Genomic DNA, 22,368 nt, shown 5'->3' with positions numbered 1-22,368 from the left:
CATACATGGTCAGGGGACAAGGATGAATGAGGTTGAATCAGGAGTACAATATACAAGGTTTAAGTTCAAAATCAACAACAGTCATGAAACACAGTTTCCCAAACTGAATTCAAAATGTAAAGTTAGGTCCTAAGTAAGAAGGACATTGGGTCAAGCAAATTGAAAAACAGGATTCAAGCTCAGAGAGGCAGGGCTCAGGTGGGCTGGTGCCCAGAGCGTACAGGTGCGGAGGCACAGACTTCCTTGAGAGGGGAGCAGCGAGCAGCCTGCTGTGGAAGGAAGCTGAAGACTTATATCTTACTCTGAGCAGAGTCAGGAAACAGACCCTGAGGTGTACCCTGGACACCAGGCAGCCTCTGATAGTCCCTGATTAACATGCACACTAACTGGAGACTGGTTGTACATGGAGTTCAGATGCTTAAGGAGTTTTTGTAGGGTAGAGATCAAATAGGTGTATTCGCATTAAAACCCAAATTAGTATTCCCTGCAGTGAAAATCATTTCAGGCAACACATCTGAACCTCTCCTCCTCGCTCCATCTCTGCTGTGAGATGTGAACAGGAATGACTGACTAGCATGCAAAGGGAGGGATGTAATGTGCCAAGACTGCCTGCAACTGCCAAAGCTATTACTGTCCTTCTGGGAGGAAAAATGTGTTCCCTCTGGATTCAAACTCCTCTTGGCCTTTGACAACAGTATTTGGTCACTTCTGTGAAACCCAGGAGTAGACACAATGGATGGCATTCCTCAGTGTCAACCCCATGGTAAAATAAAGTTGCTTATGAAGCCAGGAGCTGAGAATGTCCTGAGTTCCCTGCACCACACTGTGCCACAATGCCAGGCTGTTCTGATGCTCTTTAATCATTAGTGCTGTCTGAGTCTTCAGTAAACCACAAATGCTGTTCCATCAGGAAGTATGACGTCAGCTTCTCAAGAAAGGACGAGTAAGAAAATAATTTGGAGAAGCAGTGCAAGTTAAAGAGTTGAACTCCTGTTAGACACCTACTGTGCCGAACATTGCACCAGGTGTGGTGGTAGGAGGTACACAGAAGAAAGCAACACATGATATCTGCCTTCAAGGGACTTGCACACTAGTTAATCACAAGCAATTTGTTTAATGTCTCATTTGGTATGCCATGAACACAGGGCACAGGATGCACAAGTGTGAATATATTATGCATTATCCCTCTTCAAAAAGCAATTCATCACCATAGAAAAATGAGATATTTGTAGTAAGAGTAATAAAGTTAAATATTTCATCTACAATAACTAGAATAGCCTCTTGTTAGACAAGGACCTTTAGGTGTCACAAATTTTGGATGATGACAGTTTATATAAGGAGACTGAAAAGCACTCTTGAAGAATAAATATATTTTCTATGGCATCTGTCACTATAGTTATACAGATTTGAAACCTCAGCAGCCTACACAATAATGACACATTAAAAAGATTAAGTTCTACATGGAAAAATGCATTCACATTCTTCATCACAAAGCTGTCCTCAGATATGCCATTCAATTTGAAAAACACTGCTAAAAGTTCGGCAAGACTACTTTGCTCTGCATTTACGGCTAAAACAACCAATGTGGGAATTGCCAGATTACACTATTTCATTTCTGTGTGTATGTGTGTCCACATGAGCACTGAAAAAGAACAGAATTCTATTGTTGGAGTTCCTTCTCACCAGGCATGAAGTCTTATAAAGGCTATATATTTGATGGGATGACTATGAACACGACAAATGAAATCCAAATGCAGTCTCTGTATTCCAATCCAAATACGACAGTTTATTGTGACCAGGTATAAGAACATTTTGGTCTTCAGTAATATATGCAGAAGGTGGTAAGTCTAACCTATGTAGAGTCAACCAATCCAATCAAATATAAAATATTCATCTTTTAGGAATTCTGCATAAATCAAATTATTCTTTCCATCCTTCATTATTTGCTAAATACTTATTATATGAAAGCTGCAGGCCTAGGTACCATTGGAAATACAAAGATGAATAAAAATAGTCCTTTAGTTCAAAAAGCATATAGTCTGATACAGGAGACAGATCAGATACATAAGTAACTATAACATTAGACAAAAAGTGACTATAATACCAGGTAGAAAGTAAAACACGCTCTAAGAAAGACCACATGGGACAAAGGGAACTGGAAGGAAGGAGATACTTTTCCAAGTAGGTAAATGAAAGAAGACTTCATACAGGGATTGGGAATAGTTTTGGATCTTGAAGGACTGGAGAAAGACCAGAGGCTGCTCCAGACAAGAATACAGAGCAGCAGAGCAGCATGGAAGTGAATACTCGTAAGGAACATGGAGAAGCTCAGTAGAAGCACCATACAGAGTGGAAGAAACGACTGCTATTATATTAATAGAAAGGCAACTAGTGTCAGATTATAGACAGCCTGCACTGTATGCCAAGAAATGTAGAGTAAATAGAAAGATTAATTCAGAAAGACCTAGGGGACACATAAGCAATTCATCACACATTGCACAAATATATTGATTATGCAAATATGCTACTCATTAACATTACTTAGGTATAAAGGGGTAAATACAGGGTAGCTTAATTCAGGGATAAAGGTATGATCTGTCTTTTAATGATTGAGGGTATTAAGTGGATTTTAGATGGTACCATAAAACTCTGAATAAAGTGTAATTAAAACTAGATTCTGTGTGCATGATAATGACACAATCATCCTTGTCATACAATAGAAGGTAGAAGAGAAATTGTAAGTTAAAACTGAGAAAGAGGTAAATTTGAGAACGAGGAGGTCCTGAAATACAGATAAATTTATTTTATAACATTATGGTTTTAAAATTATTGCCTAGGTTTACCGAAAAATAACAATTATCCAGCTAATATGCCAATAACAACTGAGCAATCCAGTGAAACAATGGAAATAAAAGCTTCATCACTTGGCCAGCAGATGGCACTTGTCACTCGGTATAGAAAACAGCAGGTAATGTGGAATGAAGCTGAAAGTAGTTAGAAACAGATTACTCATTCATCTATTCAGAAGGATTAAGATGGGGATGGGTTGTATTCAGAAGTACAATTTATAATGAGGATCTTGGTTTGTTGACATAGCTTACCAATTACATGGAGGACAACCCCTTTATAAAATGCACCACAGGAGACGGATCTTGAATTTGAGCTCTCCTATTAGGTTTACTGAACTTAGGTATTTCCCTTAACAAATATGATTTGCAATATATAAGTTTGTTGCTACTGTAAATGTTCTTATGTCCTTTTTGTCTGTATTTTTCCTACGAGACTGTGAGAAAAATGGTGCTGGAATTAGGCAAAAAGGAAATAAATTCCAACTTCACCATTTAAAGCTATTTGACTTGATTAAAATTATTTAACTTTTTTGGATTTCACTTTCCTCTTTGTTAAAATAGGTATCACTAGCTGGAGTGTTGTAGGAATTAAATAAGATACCATGTGGAAATGATACCTTTAGATCTAGCTACTTCATTTTCTCCTACGGGACAACATCTAATGATTAGGATAACTCTCTTACCATCTAATCATTAGATACCCATAGAACCTAAAATACAGAAAGATCTTTGATTTATCTAGTCAACCCTTCATTTTCCAGATCAAAATGCCTGCTACCATTAAAGCTGAAATGCAAGAGAGTTAAGAGATACGGTGTGCAGGTTTAGGTCATTTTTATATTCACTACCCAGGTCTGGTCAATGGGTAAGTGGTCATTGGGAGTGGGAGGGAGGAAGAGAAGGGCAAATAATAACTACATGGCATATATTGTATGATTTTGTGATACTGAATGGGCGAATGGACACCAACAATAGACATACAGTGAATCACAGTAATGAATTAGCCAGTTCTTGATTTTCCAGTGATGTCTAGCCTACACCTGAAACTGAATGGGGCCAATGATGCCCTGTTTTTCTAGCTTTCCCATCCTTTCTTATATCACATTCCAAAATTTCTTCTAAAGGGTTTTAGAAAGAGGACAGGAAATTTACATTGAACACTGCATGATTTTTAGTCTTATTTTTGGCATCAGATAAATATCACCAAAACATAGTTTTTTAACATGTTCATGGATTATTTTGTGAAAGGAGGAATCAAGGTCATCTTCCAGAGGTCTTTTGTTCAGTAATTACCATGTTATAACTATATGGGAGTTGCATCATTATAACAAGACATGCCATTTTTAAAAGAGAGATACCACACAAATACTGAGTTTAATTTTTAAAATGTGTAAGCTTAGCATGTAATCTAAGTGACTGGTTCCATGAAAGAACAAATCAGTGCTCATCTCCAAGTGTTCCTTTAGGTTGTTTTTCTCACCTGAAATGCCCTATCCTTTTCCCTCTATTTATCCTAAATACACTTCAAGATACAAGTGTCACTTCCACTATATAACTTTCTTTGATTTTTTTTTTCTTTTTTTTTTTTTTTGACACAGAGTCTCGTTCTTTCCCCCAGGCTGGAGTGCAGTGGCGTGGGCTCACTGCAACTTCTGCTCCCAGATACTCCCACCTCAGCCTCTGAAGTAGCTGGGATTACAAGGCGTGAGCCACCACACCCAGCTAATTTTTTTGTATTTTTTGTAGAGATGATGTTTCACCATGTTGGCCAGGCTGGTCTCAAATTCCTGACCTCAAGTGATCTGCCCACCTCAGCCTCCCAAAATGCTGGGATTACAAGTGTGAGCCACCGCGCCCAACCCCCCATATAACTTTCTGTGATTGAAGCTGCCCTCGCAGTAAACTTCTATTGCAGTGTCAATTACAATAAGAAAACACATTTGAATTAATATTACTTTATAGTGGTTGCTCATTTTTAAATAGCTGTTAGACTTGGTCCACAAAAAGACTGTATAATATCTGAGGGCATGTTTTACTTACTGATTCAACTACCTATTGAGTATATGCCAGGCACTGTTTTGGTTAATACAGATTCACAGTAAGTAAAACCAAGACTATTCCTGCTCTCATGGAACTCACATTTTGGTATTACAGATACTCTGTATTCCCCGTAATTCCCAGCCTGGGGCAGACCTGAGGGCAAGTATGTGCTCAATGATCACCTCAAAATTAACTGGTTGCCTTTGGTTGAGTGAACCTCAACCCAAAGCTTTCCTTGGTTACCACAAAAGCAAGGTCAGTTATAGGCCCCGAGTACTAGAAAGTATGTAAAAGATGTTAGGAATCTTTTCACAAAAGGATTTTGTAAAATTTTCCTTTTGCAAAAGGGAAAAGGAGGGTGGAGAGGGTTATGTCCTTTGAAGTACTGGCAGTGAATTTCTATATAAGTACTGCTAAATTTCTTTATTTACATTTGAAACAAACTGAATCTATAACCTTGGCTTAAATCTTACAAAAAAAAAATCAACTACCAAGAAAAAAGAATACAGAACTGTTGGCCCAAATCTGCTATTCCATCAGCTGCCATCGAATTCTCTACCTCAGTGATGAATACAACATCCAATCTTAAACAAACAACGAGCTAATTAAGTCTTGGTGATTGGCATTATTAGTATACAGGGGTTGGCTATGACCGCTATAGAAAAGAAAAACAATGTCCAGAGATGGCAATAAACATGCAATCAATTCTTAATGTGCTGAATGCCTTCACAAAGCTACAAAGTGTGGTAAATAAGAAATGAAATTAAAATATTTCATAACAAAAAGATCCGAATGTACCTAATTATTTATTAAAAGTCTGTGAAACCTTTATTTCTGACTTTTGTTATCAAACCCATGACTAGAGGTCTTAAAAACTGTAGAAAGTTGAGCCACTTTTTGGAGGTGGGGACTGCTTAGGAGAATGTGTTTCCAAAGTGACTCTCAGTATCTTTCCAAGAGAGACCCTAAGACTACAGGGTAAAAAAGAAGGCTCTGGCTTCTTTGGTTGTACTCTCAGGTGGTCTCTGACCTGCACTGCAGAACCCTAACAAGCCAAGTGAGGTAAAAGAGTAATCTATGAGCCCAGGAAAACACTTACTATAAGCTGCTATGGCTGGGGAACTTAACTCCCACTTCATCACTGAATTTTCTATTTTAATAAGCATTTTATTTCCTGACATCTACTGAAGTGTCCACACATTTGGACATATGCTGCAAGTGCTGTTTGAGGAAGCCGACAGGCTACACAATTAAAAAATAATGAATTCAAGTGCTAAATCTATAGAAATTTAATTATTAGTCAAGAAAATAAAAATAATTTTTCTACATGCCACATTTTCTTACACTTGAAATTGTCATGGTTACCTATGTTGATTGATAGTAATGTTTAATTTATTGAATTTTCTTAACAATTAAATATGACTTTGACTTTCTAAATTAATAGGTTAATGTTTTTTAAAAGAACTCTTTACCGTAAAATCCTCCCTCAGGGAGGAATGAAATAAAAACAGCCTGACCTTTGGAGTTACACAAACTTGTGTTGCGCCTTGACCACATGACCTTGGACATGCTGGCTGACTCTATAAGGCTCTATGAGCAGCTGTGGAATAGAAACAAATGTCCCTATTTCTCACATGCATTGTTGTGTAGATGGGCTTAGATATCACATATACAGTATTTTTTTTTTTTTTTTTTTTTTTACAAAACTCACCCTTTAGAATATGTCTTAGAAAAGACATCAAAAAGGACAAAAAAAAGAGTATACACATTTTATTGTGTAAACCACTTTAGTCAATTTGCACCTATGAAACCAACGGTTCAAGAGTCACGGGAGAACTGGCAGGAATTAATTACAACTCACCTGTGGCTGCTGTTCTGCCAGTCTATTTTGGTACTTTAGGACCGACTCTCTAAGTTGCTTCTCTTTCTCATTTTTTGATGGTGATATTGTGCTCATGGTGCCCAGCGGGATGGAAGGTAGACGTTCTACCTGATGACAACTTCAGAATCAACAAGTACAAGATTAACATCAGGAGAAATATAAAACTACTTACTGTCTGTAAAAGATGATTTACTTCTACAAGCAGTTACTCTTTATGTCATATATCCAAAATTCAAATACAAAGGAAAAGCATTGTATTGGTGGCTTTCGATAACAACCTTAAATCTCCAATTTGCATGGAAAACAGCCTAATAAAAAATGTGGACAACAGCATATATTTACGAGGATGGGAAAGCGTCAATTATATTGCTAATGCTTCACTTATTCTACATTATCATAAAATGAGGCCTTTTGCAAAAATTATTTGAGATCACTGAGCTTATCTCATCATTGCCATTCCCCCCCCCCAAAAAATGGTAGTGAAATATATATCTCTTTAAAATATAGCAAATAATTATGCCTCTGAAACATATGGATGACACAGGATCACTGGATCACCAGTGACTACATGATGTAATGTAGGATTCAGCAACAGCCTCAGGAGGTAATGAGATGCGTTAGAGCCCCTTCCCCAAATCGCCCACTGGTCCTGACAGCAGCATCCTGCCCAAGTGCTTGCTGCCATAAGAGTATCTGCTTTCCAGCCTTACAGATATGCTGTTCTAATAACTTGTGGGTTAGTAAGTATATAATAATGTAGAATGATTTGTAAATGAACAATACACAGGCTATGGATCAGCATATCCCTTGTTTTAATTACAAAAAAAAACGAATAACCCTCAAAGCTTATGGTTTGGAAGGTTTGAGGCCATTTTTCCTTCTCTTACTTCTGCGTTTGTGGCTATGTACTGGGGAACTGAGTCAGCCAAACTGCTGAAAAAGTAAGATATTATTTTGTTCACTTGGGTATCAAGGCTTAATACAGACAAGAAGTTCAGCTCCCACTGGGCATCGCTTTGATTCAGGGCATGGCGGGGAACATGCAGTAGTGTCATCAGACGCTGAGGTCAGTTCTGTGAGCCTGCTCTGGGTCAAGGAGTTTTCTATTATTGATTGGGGGTGAGGAGGGGAGAAGTTACACTGAACCACCAAAAAAAGGAGGAAGGGACAAAGTCACAGAAAATGCATGGGTGTTAGGCTAGGCAAGGGACGAGGAGGCAGAGGATCAAGAGAGGACTTTCTCCCATCTGAAACAGTGAGGGAAAAGGGAGGCAGATGAGACCCACCATTTCTCTGTTTTTCAGGGCTGCAGCATATATTTTTCTCGCCCCACACCAGCAGAGAAGAGTTAGGAACTACAATCAAATTCAGGTACTACTGTGAAAAAACACTTAATTCCACCCACACATGGTGTTTGTTATTATCGTTATTTTCAAAGAAAGGTGCTAGATAAACAAACCCTAGGGACAACTTCTATATATACAGCAACCCACAGTGTTGATTTGAAGACAACTGTGGGGTGGCATCTATATAGCCTTCTACTTCATTTCAGAAAAGAACCTGTGACAACATTAAGTTTTTATTCAGAAGGAAGAAACCTCAAGCATTTTATTAGAATGCAATTCATTCAATTGTCTTCATTTAAAGATGTTTGGACATGAATTACACTTTAATATGCAATACAATCCATAGATATTTTTTCACATCCTTTTCAAAATTCAGACATTTTTGGTTCAGCCAAGTAATAGGCATCATTTTTACTCTGTTGGTAATCCCTATTTTCAGTGCAGATAAGTGCATAGTATGAATGTAATGGAAGCATAGTGATCGCTATTTCTCAGATACTGTGTCAAAAACGTACAGCCTCCCTCTGCGCTTGAAGTGGAAAACAAAACCAGGCTCCAATGGTTCGAAAAAGGAATGGCTCCACCTTACCCTGTCCAGGTTACTGAATACTACCATTTGTAAGATGCATTTTGTCCACTAAAAAGTATCTGAATGAAACCAGGCTTCCTGAAATGGAAAAGGATGCCTTCCAACGGACAATGTGGTAAGGCAGGAAGGGTACAGGTTTTGCATCAGAAACTTAGCTTCCAATTTCAGCTGCAGTGAAGAATTCTGGGCAAGTTACTAATCCTTTCTTAGCCTCTCTATTTTCTTCTCTGAGAAATGGGGAAAGTTCATAGGCCTTTTATAAAAATGGAATGAGATAGCATATATAATTGCAAAGTAAGAGAAAGTTATTACCATGTTTCCAGCCCAAGTTCTAGTTACACATTGTTCATTCAAATGCTGTCTGTTGGCAATGGCTTTGCTGACAATTGGCAATTAACTACTGACAAGAAACCATATTTTCTGTAAATACAGACAATGACACTTTTCACCCCATTACTCTGTCCCTCTACTCATAGACTACTCCCTAATAAATAACTATACTTATCATCACTTTATTACACTTACTTTAAGTGATTCTATCCAAATCCAGTGGCACGTATGTCAGGGGTCTTGCCTAGCAATAATGTATTTTGAAGCATATTCTCATATTCTCAAGGTATGCATGGCCCATCCTACCATTTTGAATCAAAGGACTGAGCAAGGTCATCAGATTAATTTCTTCCCCCTCCCTGGGAATCATCATATCTACATCACCGTTAATGAGCTCCCATGAAGGAAGTGCCAAATCTCAATTAACTGCCCTTTTAATCAATTTTTCTTTACATCTCCCTTAAATCTCTTGCTACCACTTTAAGCATATTTTTGTCACAATATTTTCCATGAAAATAAAACACAGATGGTTAATATCATGTCAGTATATTTAAAGAAACAAGGACTTAAGAAAATTATAAATATAGGAAAACTTTTTTGCATGATAGGCTTTTAAGGTCCATCAGTTTTCTGTCAACATGGCTAAATTTATCTAGCCACTCATCACAAGTAGCACTGTTCTTATGTGAAAAAGAGACAGAATTAAATGAATACGATCTTGTATTTGATAGCACAAGGTGACTACAATCAACAATAGCTTATTGTACATTTTATGATAACTAAAAGTACTATTTGAAATGTTCTAACACAAAGAAATGATAAATGCTTGAGGTGATGAATACCTCCATTTACCCTGATGTGATTATTACATACTATATGCCTTATCAAAATATCTCATATCCTCATAAATCTATATGCCTATCATGTACTCATACAAATTAAAAATTAAATTTTTAAAGAGAGACAGAATTAATACAGCTTTGAAACTAATTTTACAATGCTCTGAGATGGTACTGTTACTTTTCAGAAGGGGGTGAGTCTGTGCCAATGCAGGGACAACAGTAAGTTGAAGGTAAGGGAAACTGCAGAGGACAGCTTCCCAGTTCTGTGGGTCTGACAGTGCCCAAGACTGGTCTAAGGAGTCCTAGGGATAGGGTTACATCTGTGGGGAGTAGCCTAAATTCGGGGATCAAGGGCCTCCAGTGACCAGGGACTTTCCGCAGATTGTCGTAACAATGGGATTTAGCTGGATCCAGAGAAGATGCATAAAGATCCTATTATTATACCACATTCCAGTGTATGGGAAGCTGAGTTAAAGGGGGGTTACATAATTTCTGAGATTTCACAGCTAATAGAACCAGGAGTCAAACCCAGGCAGTCTGTCTTCAGAGTCTGAACTCTAAATACAATCCTAGACTATATGAAAGTTCTTAGTTCATGGTAAGTTCACATGATTAACTATTCTTAATATTGAAACTGAGCAAACACTTTGTTCCTATTTGGGAGATATTTAAGTCCCAAGTTGGGGATGAACACAGGTTAGGAAACAGAAGATCTTGGCCAGTGGCTTCATACATAGGTTTCTTAGCCTGGATTTGGGTTTTAATTCTGTTTTCCAAAATAAAGAATAGATCAGTGTTTTATAATCATAGTCCCTGGAGCTCTAGGCTTTCTGCAGAGTAGGGAACAGAAATAAAAAATTGGACACCTTTGGTTCCCAGCCTCCAACTCAATCAGGATAGTTTTGCATTTATCTACTTTATTTTTGGGTTCTGTGACAAATTTTTATTTGGGAAAAACAAGGTTGCATTGCAAAACAAGAAAGGGATACAAAAAAACCTGGACCATGATTTGAAATCTAAGAGCCTTTTCCACCTCTGACATTTTTCTTCAGTCTCTAAATAAAAACAACCTGGGGACTCTAGGTGAAAGGGGTTTTAGCAGCAGTTTCCAAATGTTTTCTTTTTCTTTTATCTTTTTGCTCTTCTTTTTCAGAGCCAGATAAAAAATAACCAAACAGGAGTTATTACCCTAATGTCTATATTAAAAATATTGACTCACATATCCGGCTCAAAGGACTTAGAATAGACTGCATGGAAAAGCAATGCTTGACTTAGGGGTGCCTTTGTTAAAGGGGAATATTAACCATTTTCCCTATGGGGAAAATACTAGTCTAAAAGGGCTTGTAATAACGTTGACACCCTTCAATATTTAATCAGTCTTTTTCCTGTTTTAGTTTGAACTTTTTCCTCAAGAGTGTAAAGCAATGAAATCAATATATGATTTAAGCAGAAAAAGCATATGGTCTAACAGTTTAATGCCCTTGGAGACACTCTCTGAGTAACTAACATTCCTGTACAATAAGGACATATGTTGTATGAAAATGAACTGGAAGGAAGAACTCTTAAGTACCAGGTTGTGGTCTCCCACGGGTGGAAGTGCAGAGCTGCACACCCCAACATCTTCAGATAGTTACAACGAGATCTCTTTTATTTGATGGAAAAGCATACCAATGAAATATTCTTTGCACAAGTAGCAGGGCGTTAGAGTTTGAAGAGATACCAGGTACTAAGCTAAAATCTATATTATAAGTTAACATTTTCAAGGTTCATACATATGAACTTTAGAAATTAAAAATGAATAAAGAATTTTAGAAAATAATCAAAAACTACCTGTTTTCCAAGCGGTTGGGATTATTAGCACAAATCCAAATGTCAAAAAATTCTTTTTCCTGATAATCAGTAGAGGAAGGCAAGACCCTCCATTTAAGACAAAGATCTGACAATCAAAACAAAATGACATAGAAAAGAGATCAGAAATGAATCTATCATAGTAAGCTGTCAGTTTGCACATACCAGAAGTATGAGGTATCTCTCAATCCAAAGACAAGTGAATCCTTCATCATATACCATTATCCTTGATGGCACATCTATTCTAGGGTTCTATGAGCTACTTCAGGACCCCACCAACAAGTTATTATTATTATTGTCTCAGTTCCCTCCAGTTAGTTTCTGCTACTTTCAGCCAAAAGAACCTTAAATAATACATCTACTTCACCTCTTCTAAAATCAAACTAAGAATTTCAGTGATTTGACTCTCCCATTTTCTCTGACCTACTACCCATCTGCTGACAACACCACTTTCTGTCTCCAACTACATGATTAACATAAGAAGGAACCATGGTCTCAACGAATATAAAATTAAATTGAAAGAAGGAAGGAAGGAAGGAAGGAAGGAAGGAAGGAAGGAAGGAAGGAAGGAAGGAAGGAAGGAAGGAAGGAAGGAAGGAAGGAAGGAAGGATCAAGTTTTCTGAGCCATATACACATTTTCTTCTGTACTTTCTTCTGTTCTTATTCCCCTCTCCAGTCTATAGTTTCTGATTTCTTCACCCACTTTCCAAAACAGTCCTTCCTTGCCTTTAGGATGAAGGCACACTTGTCTCTCCAGGCTACACTTAGGTTTAATCCTGAATTCCCTCCAGACACACTGCTAACGGCTCATAGGTTAACACTTGTCTCTTTCATCTAAGGCAGAGACAGTCAGTATACACAAAGGTTAAGAACTTGAACAGCTCCACCTCTTACCACCTCTATGATCTTGGACAAATTATTTAACTTCTTATATTTCAGTATCATTATCTATTAAAAGATTAATATTATATTGTTCTTATCTAAAAGTTACTGAGAATGAAATGACATCCTCCTCCTCCTCATCATCATAAAAACCAACACTGCTAGACACTATCCTTAGCACTTAGTAAACTTTATTTATTCACATTATTCTTAAAACTCTATAATGTAGCTACAAATACTAATCTCATTTCATAAAAGAAACTGAGACTTAAAGAAGTTAAACAATTTGCCCAATTTTGTACAGCTCTTGGGTACTGGAGATTGGATTCTAACAGTACCTGGTACAAATCAAAATCACAGTAATTGTTATCCATTATTATTAGCATATGACAGGCTGTCACATACTGTCATCAATTTCCTCAATTATACCTTTTAAGTATCTGTCATGTATGATTCTTTTAACTCTCACTGCCACACCTTCATTCAGACATTTATAATTCGTCACCTGGATCCTAGATTACATTAGTCTCCTGTTCTAGCCCTTCACCAAGTCATCCTTCATTGAGCTGCCAGAACAACTTTAACTACACGTTACCTCTGACCAGTCAGGTCTTCCTTGGAATACTCCCAGGCAAAAGGCGGGGGAGGTGCTCCCGGAGAGCTGTATAATACTTCTATAGAGTTTTACACACTATAGGCTGCTTTTTTGTTTGCTCATCTGTTTTTCTCTACTGAGCTGTTAGTTACAGATTAATATTAGAGACTGTCTTTAATTCCCTATCCCTTTGTGTAGTAGCTAGAAAACATATCAATAAGTGCCAAATGTAATTACCCTCCTATGGAAAAAATTCCAATACCTCCTGCTTATGAAAGTAAAACCTTATCCTGACATTCAAGAATCTCTAACATCTTTACCCAACCTAATACTTTTGTCTTATTATTTATTCATTGTTCAGTAATTCAGTTGTCAGTTATTAAATTCCTACTAGGTATTAAACAGTGTTACATATTAAAAATAGAAAGATGGCTCTTTCTATTACTCTTTCACAAACATCTTAGCTGAAGTGTACACCTGATATTAACTCACCTTTCGCTACTCTTCATCTCTGCCAGTCAAAATTCTATTTTAATTAATTAATTTATTATTTTTTTGAGACAGGGTCTCACTCTGTTGCCCAGGGTGGAGTGCAGAGGTACAATCACAGTTCACCACAGCCTCAGCCTCCTAGGCTCAAGCGATCTTCCCACCTCAGCTTCCCAAGTAACTGGGAACACAGGTGTGCACCACCGTGCCTGGCTAATTTTTGTATTTTTTGTAGAGGTGGGGTTTTGCCATGTTGCATAGGCTGGTCTCGAACTCCTGAGCTCAAGCAATCTATCCACCTCAGCCTCCCACGGTGCTGGGATTTAGGCATGAGCCACCATGCCTGGCCTGAAACTACTTCAAAGACTATCACAAATGTGACTCCACCATAGAATCTTGCCTCTACTCCCCAATCCTTTGCTTTGAACCCTCAAAAAAGTATTTGTCTCTATTATATCATTTACCTTATTTTTCCCTGTATTACAATTATTTTCACACTTACAACTTTCTTCTAGACTGTAACCTCCTGGAAAGCAAGATGTCTTACTAACCTTTGTCTCCCTCCTCCCTCAATGACTTGCATCCCACAATGACTTGCATATTTAAGAACTCTTAATATTTGGTAATTAGAACGGAATTCAACACTCACCACATTGTATGATGAATGGGATACCCATGGCTTGTCTTCTTTGATATTGAATAGAATTTAAAGGTTTCTCCATGTCGATGTCATTCTGGTATCCAAATTCATTGCAAAACAATGTTAGATTTCTATTATCTTAAAAAAAAAAAAAAAGCAGGCAAAGAATAATGAAAAAATCATTAAAATCAAAACGATTGGCAAAGGGAAGTTTGTATATACAATATGATCTCAACTGTGTAAATATTAATACATATACAGAAATAAGAGATTAAAAAATCAATATTGGTTGTCTCTGAATAGTGATGAGTGCAAACTATTTTCTGCTTTAGTCTTTTTGCATTTTCCAAATTATATGCAGTAAATCTGCAATGTCTTTATAATAAAACTAAGAACAATAGCATGTATTTTAAAAGTTACGTGTTTATGCAATGAAACATACTGACATTTAAAGCATTGTTCTTAAGCATTCCCAGGAAAGACTGTACTGATTACACTTTAAAGGGCACTCTTAAAATTATTGATATAAATATTTATCTTTCTTATCTCACAGCCAGAGGTAGGGTTTTTTTTTATCTTTATTTTATCTCTGGTTCCTTTTCTCTCCAGTCTTTATTGTTTATGCACTATCCTATTTCCAAATTGTGTATTTCCTCCTTGCTTGGAAACACTACTTACCATGGAGGACTGTTAGAGAGTCGTTTGTTCTTATTCTTTGATCCAGCAAATAGACTGTTAGGAATTATCCCTACACACATACATAAGTTGCCATGTATATTATAGCATTGCTCGACTAGTAAAAAGTTGGAGATAATGTAAAAGCATATGAATAAAGAACTGACAAATTCTGTTCCCCAAAAATGGAACAGTGGGCAACCTTTAAAAAGGAAGTAGAGCTAAACGTAGTGTTGCATTAAGATCTCCAAGTTATAGTTTTAATTTAAAAAAAATATATATATATATCAAAGAGTATCTGTAGTGTAATTTTATGTAATGTATGAAAAGCCTGTCCATATAAAATTGCAATGTACATTTTCCTGAATGGATGCAAAAGAAAGTTTTAATAGTGGATATCTTTAGAGCAGAAAGAGAGGTAGAGAGGAAGGCAAGGGAAAATACTTCTACTTTTCACTTTTTATTTTTCTCAACACTTTGAATATCTTTACATGTGCCTATAGTTAAAATTGAAAGGAAAAAAAGAGAATCCATGTTTGACTGTTTTGTCCAATATGATAACCACTAACCATGGCACCAGCCTTACAACAGCCTTAACACATGGCTATGTAATCCATGAAAAAGGTAAATAAATGATCTAACACCTTATTATTCAAATTAAAATTTTCGCTCAGGGTGCTATGGGCCTTAGAGATCAGCAGAGAAAGAACTCAGCTTTCAAAAGGGTCTTCACAGTTGCGCTGGTCTAAGTACACCTCACAAATTCCCAGGTCTGCCCTCTTGACCTTTCACAAAATCCCCAGCTGCTCTTGCTCCAAATTTTCCTTCAGATTTGGCTTTTGGGGCTTTTAATTCAGACTTTCAATTTCTTTTCTTGGCCCAGTATTTGGTTTTTTTGGAGAATCAAGCAGTTCCATCTTAAATACTAATCTGCCATGCTGACATGTGATTAACCCCTGTTCTGGAAATGCCTCTAAAATTTCTACTTTATTTACTGTTACTGTAAATCCTGCCCTTAGGTCAAAACAACCCTTAACCATAAAACCTGCCATTAGGTAGATTCACATCACATTCTTACAATTCACTGAGGGGTTGACTTCAATTGTCCTACACATTCTTTCCCTATGGTTTTTAAGTCCTAGGTCTGGGGGTAAATGGCACAGGGATCCACCATTCTTATCTCACCACAGCCTAAGACATAGCTTTTGTTCTTAAGACCCTATTAAATGTTTCTTTCTAAGAAACTGGATTTGTCAGCCTCTTTCTTTGGCCTCTCAGCTTCCTCAATCTTTGAGGGTAGCTTCACATAGACTTGTTAACAGTGGAACTGTCTTGGTTCATCTCAAACTCTTCTTCTCTGTACACCAGATCCTGATGTACTACTCCTTGGTATCTAGAAACATTGATGAGGTTTTGCTTCTCTGATTTCTTTCTGTGTGTGTTTTTTTTAATTATTATACTTTAAGTTCTAGGGTACATGTGCATAACGTGCAGGTTTGTTACATAGGTACACATGTGCCTTGTTGGTTTGCTGCGCCCATCAACTCATCATTTACATTAGGTATTTCTCCTAATGCTATCTCTCTCCCAGCCCCCCACCCCCTGACAGGCCCTGGTGTGTGATGTTCCCCACCCTGTGTCCAAGTGTTCTCATTGTTCAATTCCCACCTATAAGTGAGAACATGTGGTGTTTGGTTTTCTGTCCTTGCGATAGTTTGCTCAGAATGATGGTTTCCAGCTTCATCCATGTCCCTGCAAAGGATATGAATTTATCCTTTGTTATGGCAGCATCGTATTCCATGGTGTATATGTGCCACATTTTCTTTATCCAGTCTATCACTGATGGACATTTTGGTTGATCCCAAGTCTTTGCTATTGTGAATAATTCCTCAGTAAACATATGTGTGCATGTGTCTTTCTTTATAGTAGCATGATTTATAATCCTTTGGGTATATACCCAGGAATGGGATTGCTGGGTCAAATGGTAGTTCTAGCCCTAGGTCCTTGAGGAATTGCCACACTGTCTTCCACAATGGTTGAACTAATTTACGCTCCCACCAACAGTGTAAAAGTATCCCTATTTCTCCACATCCTCTCCAGCATCTGTTGTTTCATGACTTTTTAATAATCACCATTCTAACTGGTGTGAGATGGTATCTCATTGTGGTTTTGATTTGCATTTCTCTGATGATCAGTGATGATGAGCATTTTTTCATGTGTCATTTGGCTGCATAAACGTCTTCTTTTGAGAAGTGTCTGTTCATATCCTTTGCCCACTTTTTGATGGGGTTGATTTTTTTTCTTGTAAATTTGTTTAAGTTCTTTGTAGATTCTGGGTATTAGTCCTTTGCCAGATGGGTAGATTGCAAACGTTTTCTCCCATTCTGTAGGTTGCCTGTTCACTCTGATGGTAGCTTTTTTTGCTATGCAGAAGCTCTTCAGTTTAACTAGATCCCATTTGTCTATTTTGGCTTTTGTTGCCATTGCTTTTGGTGTTTTAATCATGAAGTCTTTGTCCATGCCTATGTCCTGAATGGTAATGCCTAAGTTTTCTTCTAGGGTTTTTATGGTTTTAGGTCTTACATTTAAGTCTTTAATCCAGCTTGAGTTAATTTTTTTATAGGATGTAAGGAAGGGATCCAGTTTCGGCTTTCTTCAGATGGCTAGCCAGTTTTCCCAGCACCATTTATTAAATAGGGAATCCTTTCCCCATTTCTTGTTTTTGTCAGGTTTGTCAAAGATCAGATGGTTGCAGATGTGTGGTGTTATTTCTGAGGCCTCTGTTCTGTTCCATTGGTCTATACATCTGTTTTGGTACCAGTACCATGCTGTTTTGGTTACTGTAGCCTTGTAGTATAGTTTGAAGTCAGGTAGTGTGATGCCTCCAGCTTTGTTCTTTTTGCTTAGGATTGTCTTGGCTATATGGGCTCTTTTTTGATTAAGACAGGATCTCACTCTTTCACCCAGCCTGGAGTTCAGTGGTGCGATCTTGGCTCACTGCAACCTCTGCCTCCTGGATTCAAGCAATTCTTGTGCCTCAGCCTCCTGAGTAGCTGAGTAACTGGGTGGTGCACACCACAGTGCCTGGCTAATTTTTGTAGTTTTAGTAGAGATGGGGTTTCACCGTGTTGGCCAGGTTGGTCTTTAACTCCTGAACTGAAATGATCCACCTGCCTCAGCCTCCCAAAGTGCTAGGATTACAGGCATGAGCCACCATGACCCACTTGTTTCTCTGATTTCTACATTAACTATTTCGTCTTTACTATATCAAAGTAGAGGGTGCTGTAGATTAAAAGAAACATGGATTCGAGTGCTGGCTCTGTTATATATTAGTTGTATAGTTGTGGGCAAGCCACTAAGCTTTCTTATCTATCAAGTGAGTGACTGCAATAACCTGTCTTGCAAATTTATCACAAAGAATAAATGTGAAGGCACACTAAAAACTATAAAACCTGGAAGATTCTGAGAAGATGATAGAGTAGGAAGCATCAGAAGTCTGTTTCACCACCTAGACAAAAACGGCACTGGCAGAATCTCGTGTAACTATTTGGGAACTCTGGAGTCTACTGAAGGCTTGCAACTTTCAGGGGAAGGTATGGATATTAAATTGCAGTTAATTTCAGTCATTTCAGCTCTCAGCCAGTAGTAGCTATCCAACCTACACTCCATGTTCCTGGAAGATCTTTCACACAGCTTGATGAAATTAGGGTGGGGAGAAAAAAAGACCCTGTCCTCCATATAACGGGGACTCCTGCTCTGATCACTGATTGCTGGCTATGATCACAGAAGTGTAGATGAAGAGGTGAAGGCCATTTTTGATATGCCTCTCCCTCATGGTTGCAAGCCCCTCCCCTTCTAGCTGGAGTGACTTCCAGGGGATTTAAGGGGTTGGTGTCTTTTTTTTCCTCCTTTCATTTGTCTCCTTTCACCTTATGGAAACCAGATATTGAAGACTAGTGCATCCAAAAGCTGCTACATGTATAGAGGAAATTAGGAAGTCACTGCACATGTCCCAGCAAAGCCACGGGCTCAGAAAAATCCAAGAAAACCTTAAGTGTATAGCTCGGGCTGATCTGCCCAGAGAGAGCCTACAACAATTTAAACAAACAAACAAAATAAAAAACAGTAAGTCGTAGAGAAGGAAGAGACTCTGATTTCCAGAAGTACAACACTGTTAGATTCAAATGTCCAGTTTTCAACATAAGAAAAATCACAAGTCATACAAAGAAATAGGAAAGTATGGCACATTCCAAGCAAAAGAATGAATCAACAGAAATTGTGCCTGGAAAAAACCTGATGACAGATCTAATAGACAAAGATTTTTAAATGACTGTCTCAAAGATACTCAAAGAACTGAAAAAAAGAAAGAAAGAGAGAGAGAGAGAAAGAAACAAAGAGAAAGAAAGAAAGAAAAAGAAAAAAGAAGGCCAGGCACAGTTGCTCATGCCTGTAATCCCAGCACTGTGGGAAGCCGAGGCAAGTGGATCACCTGGGGTCAGGAGTTTGAGACCAGCCTGACCAACATGGTGAAACCCCATCTCTACTAAAAATACAAAAATTAGCCAGGTGTGGTGGCACACACCTGTAATCCCAGCTACTCGGGTGGTTGACATATGAGAATCTCTTGAAACTGGGAGGCAGAGGTTGCAGTGAGCAGAGATTGTGCCACTACACTCTAGACTGGCTGACAGAGTAAAACTCCGTCTCAAAAAAAAAAAAAAGTGAAAAAGTCAAGAAAATGATATATGAACAAAATGTAAATATCATAAAGAAATATAGAACTTAAAAAGAAAATAAAAAGAAATTATGGAGCTGAAAAAACATAATAACTGAAATTTAGAAATCACTAGAGGGATACAGAGTCAGATTTGAGAAAGCAGAGGAGAAAATCTGAACACAGAAGTGAACTTTAATACAGAATAATGAAAACTAAATCTAATGAACAACAACAAAAAAATATTGAATAAAAGTAGCCAGGAGCAGCTCACATCTGTAATTCTAGTACTTTGGGAGGTCGAGGCGGGTGGATCACCTGAGGTCAGGAGTTCAAGACCAGCCTGGCCAACATGGTAAACCTCGTCTCTACTAAACATACAAAAAAAATTAGGCCGGGCGCCATGGCTCAAGCCTGTAATCCCAGCACCTTGGGAGGCCAAGGCGAGCAGATCATGAGGTCAAGAGACCGAGACCATCCTGGCCAACATGGTGAAACCCTGTCTCTACTAAAAATACAAAATTAGCTGGGCGTGGTGGCACACACCTGTAGTACCAGCTACTCAGGAGGCTGAGGCAGGAGAATTGCTTGAACCAGAAGGTGGAGGTTGCAATGAGCCGAGATCATGCCATTGCACTCTAGCCTGGTGACAGGGTAAGACTCCATCTCAAAAAAAAAAAAAAATACAAAAATTAGCCGGGGGTGGCACACACCTGTAATGCCAGCTACTCAGGAGGTGGAGATTGCAGTGAGCTGAGACTGCACCACTAAACTCCAGCCTGGGCAACAGAGTGAGACTCTATCTCAAAAAAAAAAAAAAAAAAATTGAATAAAAGTGAACAGAGCCTAAGAACTAGACATCATCAAGTAAGCCAATATACACCTTATGGAAACCCTAGAAGAAAATGAGAGAAAGAAAGGGAGAGACTATTTAAATAAATAATGGCTGAAAATTTTCTACATTTGGTGAAAAATGTGAATGTAAACATCTAAGGTGCTTAAAAAATTTCAAGTAGGATGAACTCAAAAAGACCCAAGAAACATCATAATCAAACTGCAGAAAGACAGAGAGAGAGTTTTGAAAGTAGAAAGAAAAAAGCAACTTGTCACATACAAGGGATCTTCAATAAGATTATCAGAAGATTTCTCATCAGAAGGGAAGCCAGAGGCAGTGAACTGATATTATTAAAGTGCTAAAAGAAAACAAACTATCAACTGAGAATCCTACATTTGGCATAACTATCCTTTAAAAGTGAGAGAGAAATTAAGACATCCTCAGATAAACAAAAGGCAAAAGAGTTCATTACCACTAAGACCAGCCCTGCAAGAAATGCTAAGGGAATTTTGCAGGTTGACATGAAAGGACATTAGACAGTAACTAGTAACTGTATAAAGAAATAAAGATATCATTAAAGGTAAATAAATGGACAATTATAAAACAAGTATTATTGTAACAATAGTAGGTAACCACACTCGTGGTTTCCTACATAATTTAAGAGACTAATGCATTAAAATTATTAGTTTATGTTTTTGTACATACAAGGTATAAAAATGTAATTTTATGACATTAATAACTGAAAGGAGTGGGAAAAGAACTTCTTGACCCTTTTCCTGTTTAGAAAAAAAAAGTACAGTTCATTGCTAGCATTCATTTAACACGTTCTTTGAGGCTGAAGCAAATCTGACTGATTTTCAATGTGAAAATAAAATATAAAAACTAATCTTTAGAGTTATTTCTAAACAGAACTAACACCAGAATCACCTGAATAATCAGAGTTGCCTACTTTGAAAAAATCAGATACATCAAATCAATCTATGGCCAACAACTGTTTGAGAACAATGTTAACATCATGCTTAGAATGCTTTGTTTTTCTAGGATTTACATTTTCAGTGATCAAAAATTACCATATTTTGTAAATAGAAATGTCACTACTAAAAACAGAATTCTATAAACAAAGTTGATATACTACAGCAATGTGAAAATAATAATTAAAAGTGAGATATTTCATGGCAAAGTTATCTTGGGGTAAATGTTGTAGCCGCAAACGCCACTGGTGAGTATCCTTGGGGCAAACAGGAAAAGAGTTAAGAATCAGAGTTCTTGTATGTTATTGAAGTTAAGCTGGTATATATTTAAATTAGAATATTATCAGTTTAGCATGTTAAATGTGATCTCCATAGTAACCACAAAAAAATGGCTAGAATATACTTTTGTTTCACTACAAAATATCAACAAGACATAAAAGAAAATAATGCAGGAAATGAGTAACAAAAAGCTATGAGGCATAGATAAAATAATTAATGACAAAATTTTCTCCTTATCAGTAATTACTTTAAATGTAAATGGACTAAACATTCCATTCAAAAGACAGAGATTAGCAGAATAAATTAAAAAACATAATCCCAGCATATGTTGTCTACAAGATACTTACTTTGGATCCAAAGACACAAATTGGTTGAAAAATGAAATGATGGAGAAGTATACTTCTTGCAAATAGTAACCAAAAGAGAGCAGATATGGCTATGATAATATCAGACAAAACAGACTTGAAATCAAAAAAGTTTATGAGAGACAAAGAAGGACATTATACTTTAATGGGAGGTTCAGTATAGCTAGAAAATGTAACAATTGCAAACATTTATGTA

At 37.4% G+C, this 22,368-nt stretch overlaps 1 protein-coding gene across 4 annotated transcripts in view; it reads right to left on the bottom strand.

The window, feature by feature from the left end:
- Positions 1-22,368, bottom strand: part of MORC1 (MORC family CW-type zinc finger 1) — a 155,599-nt gene that overhangs the window by 51,626 nt on the left and 81,605 nt on the right. For all 4 annotated transcript variants that reach the window (XM_050778900.1, XM_050778901.1, XM_050778902.1 and 1 more), the window contains 3 exons: positions 14,343-14,471; positions 11,709-11,814; positions 6,751-6,889 (listed from right to left, as the gene is read on the bottom strand). In XM_050778900.1, coding sequence (XP_050634857.1) covers positions 6,751-6,889; positions 11,709-11,814; positions 14,343-14,471 — 374 coding nt within the window. The remainder of the gene's footprint in view (positions 1-6,750; positions 6,890-11,708; positions 11,815-14,342; positions 14,472-22,368) is intronic.

Source organism: Macaca thibetana, chromosome 2 (genome assembly GCF_024542745.1).
Source record: "Macaca thibetana thibetana isolate TM-01 chromosome 2, ASM2454274v1, whole genome shotgun sequence".
Taxonomy (NCBI): Eukaryota; Metazoa; Chordata; class Mammalia; order Primates; family Cercopithecidae; genus Macaca; species Macaca thibetana.
The sequence above is the reverse complement of the archived record's forward strand: the minus strand, read 5'-3'. Positions and strand labels throughout refer to the sequence as shown.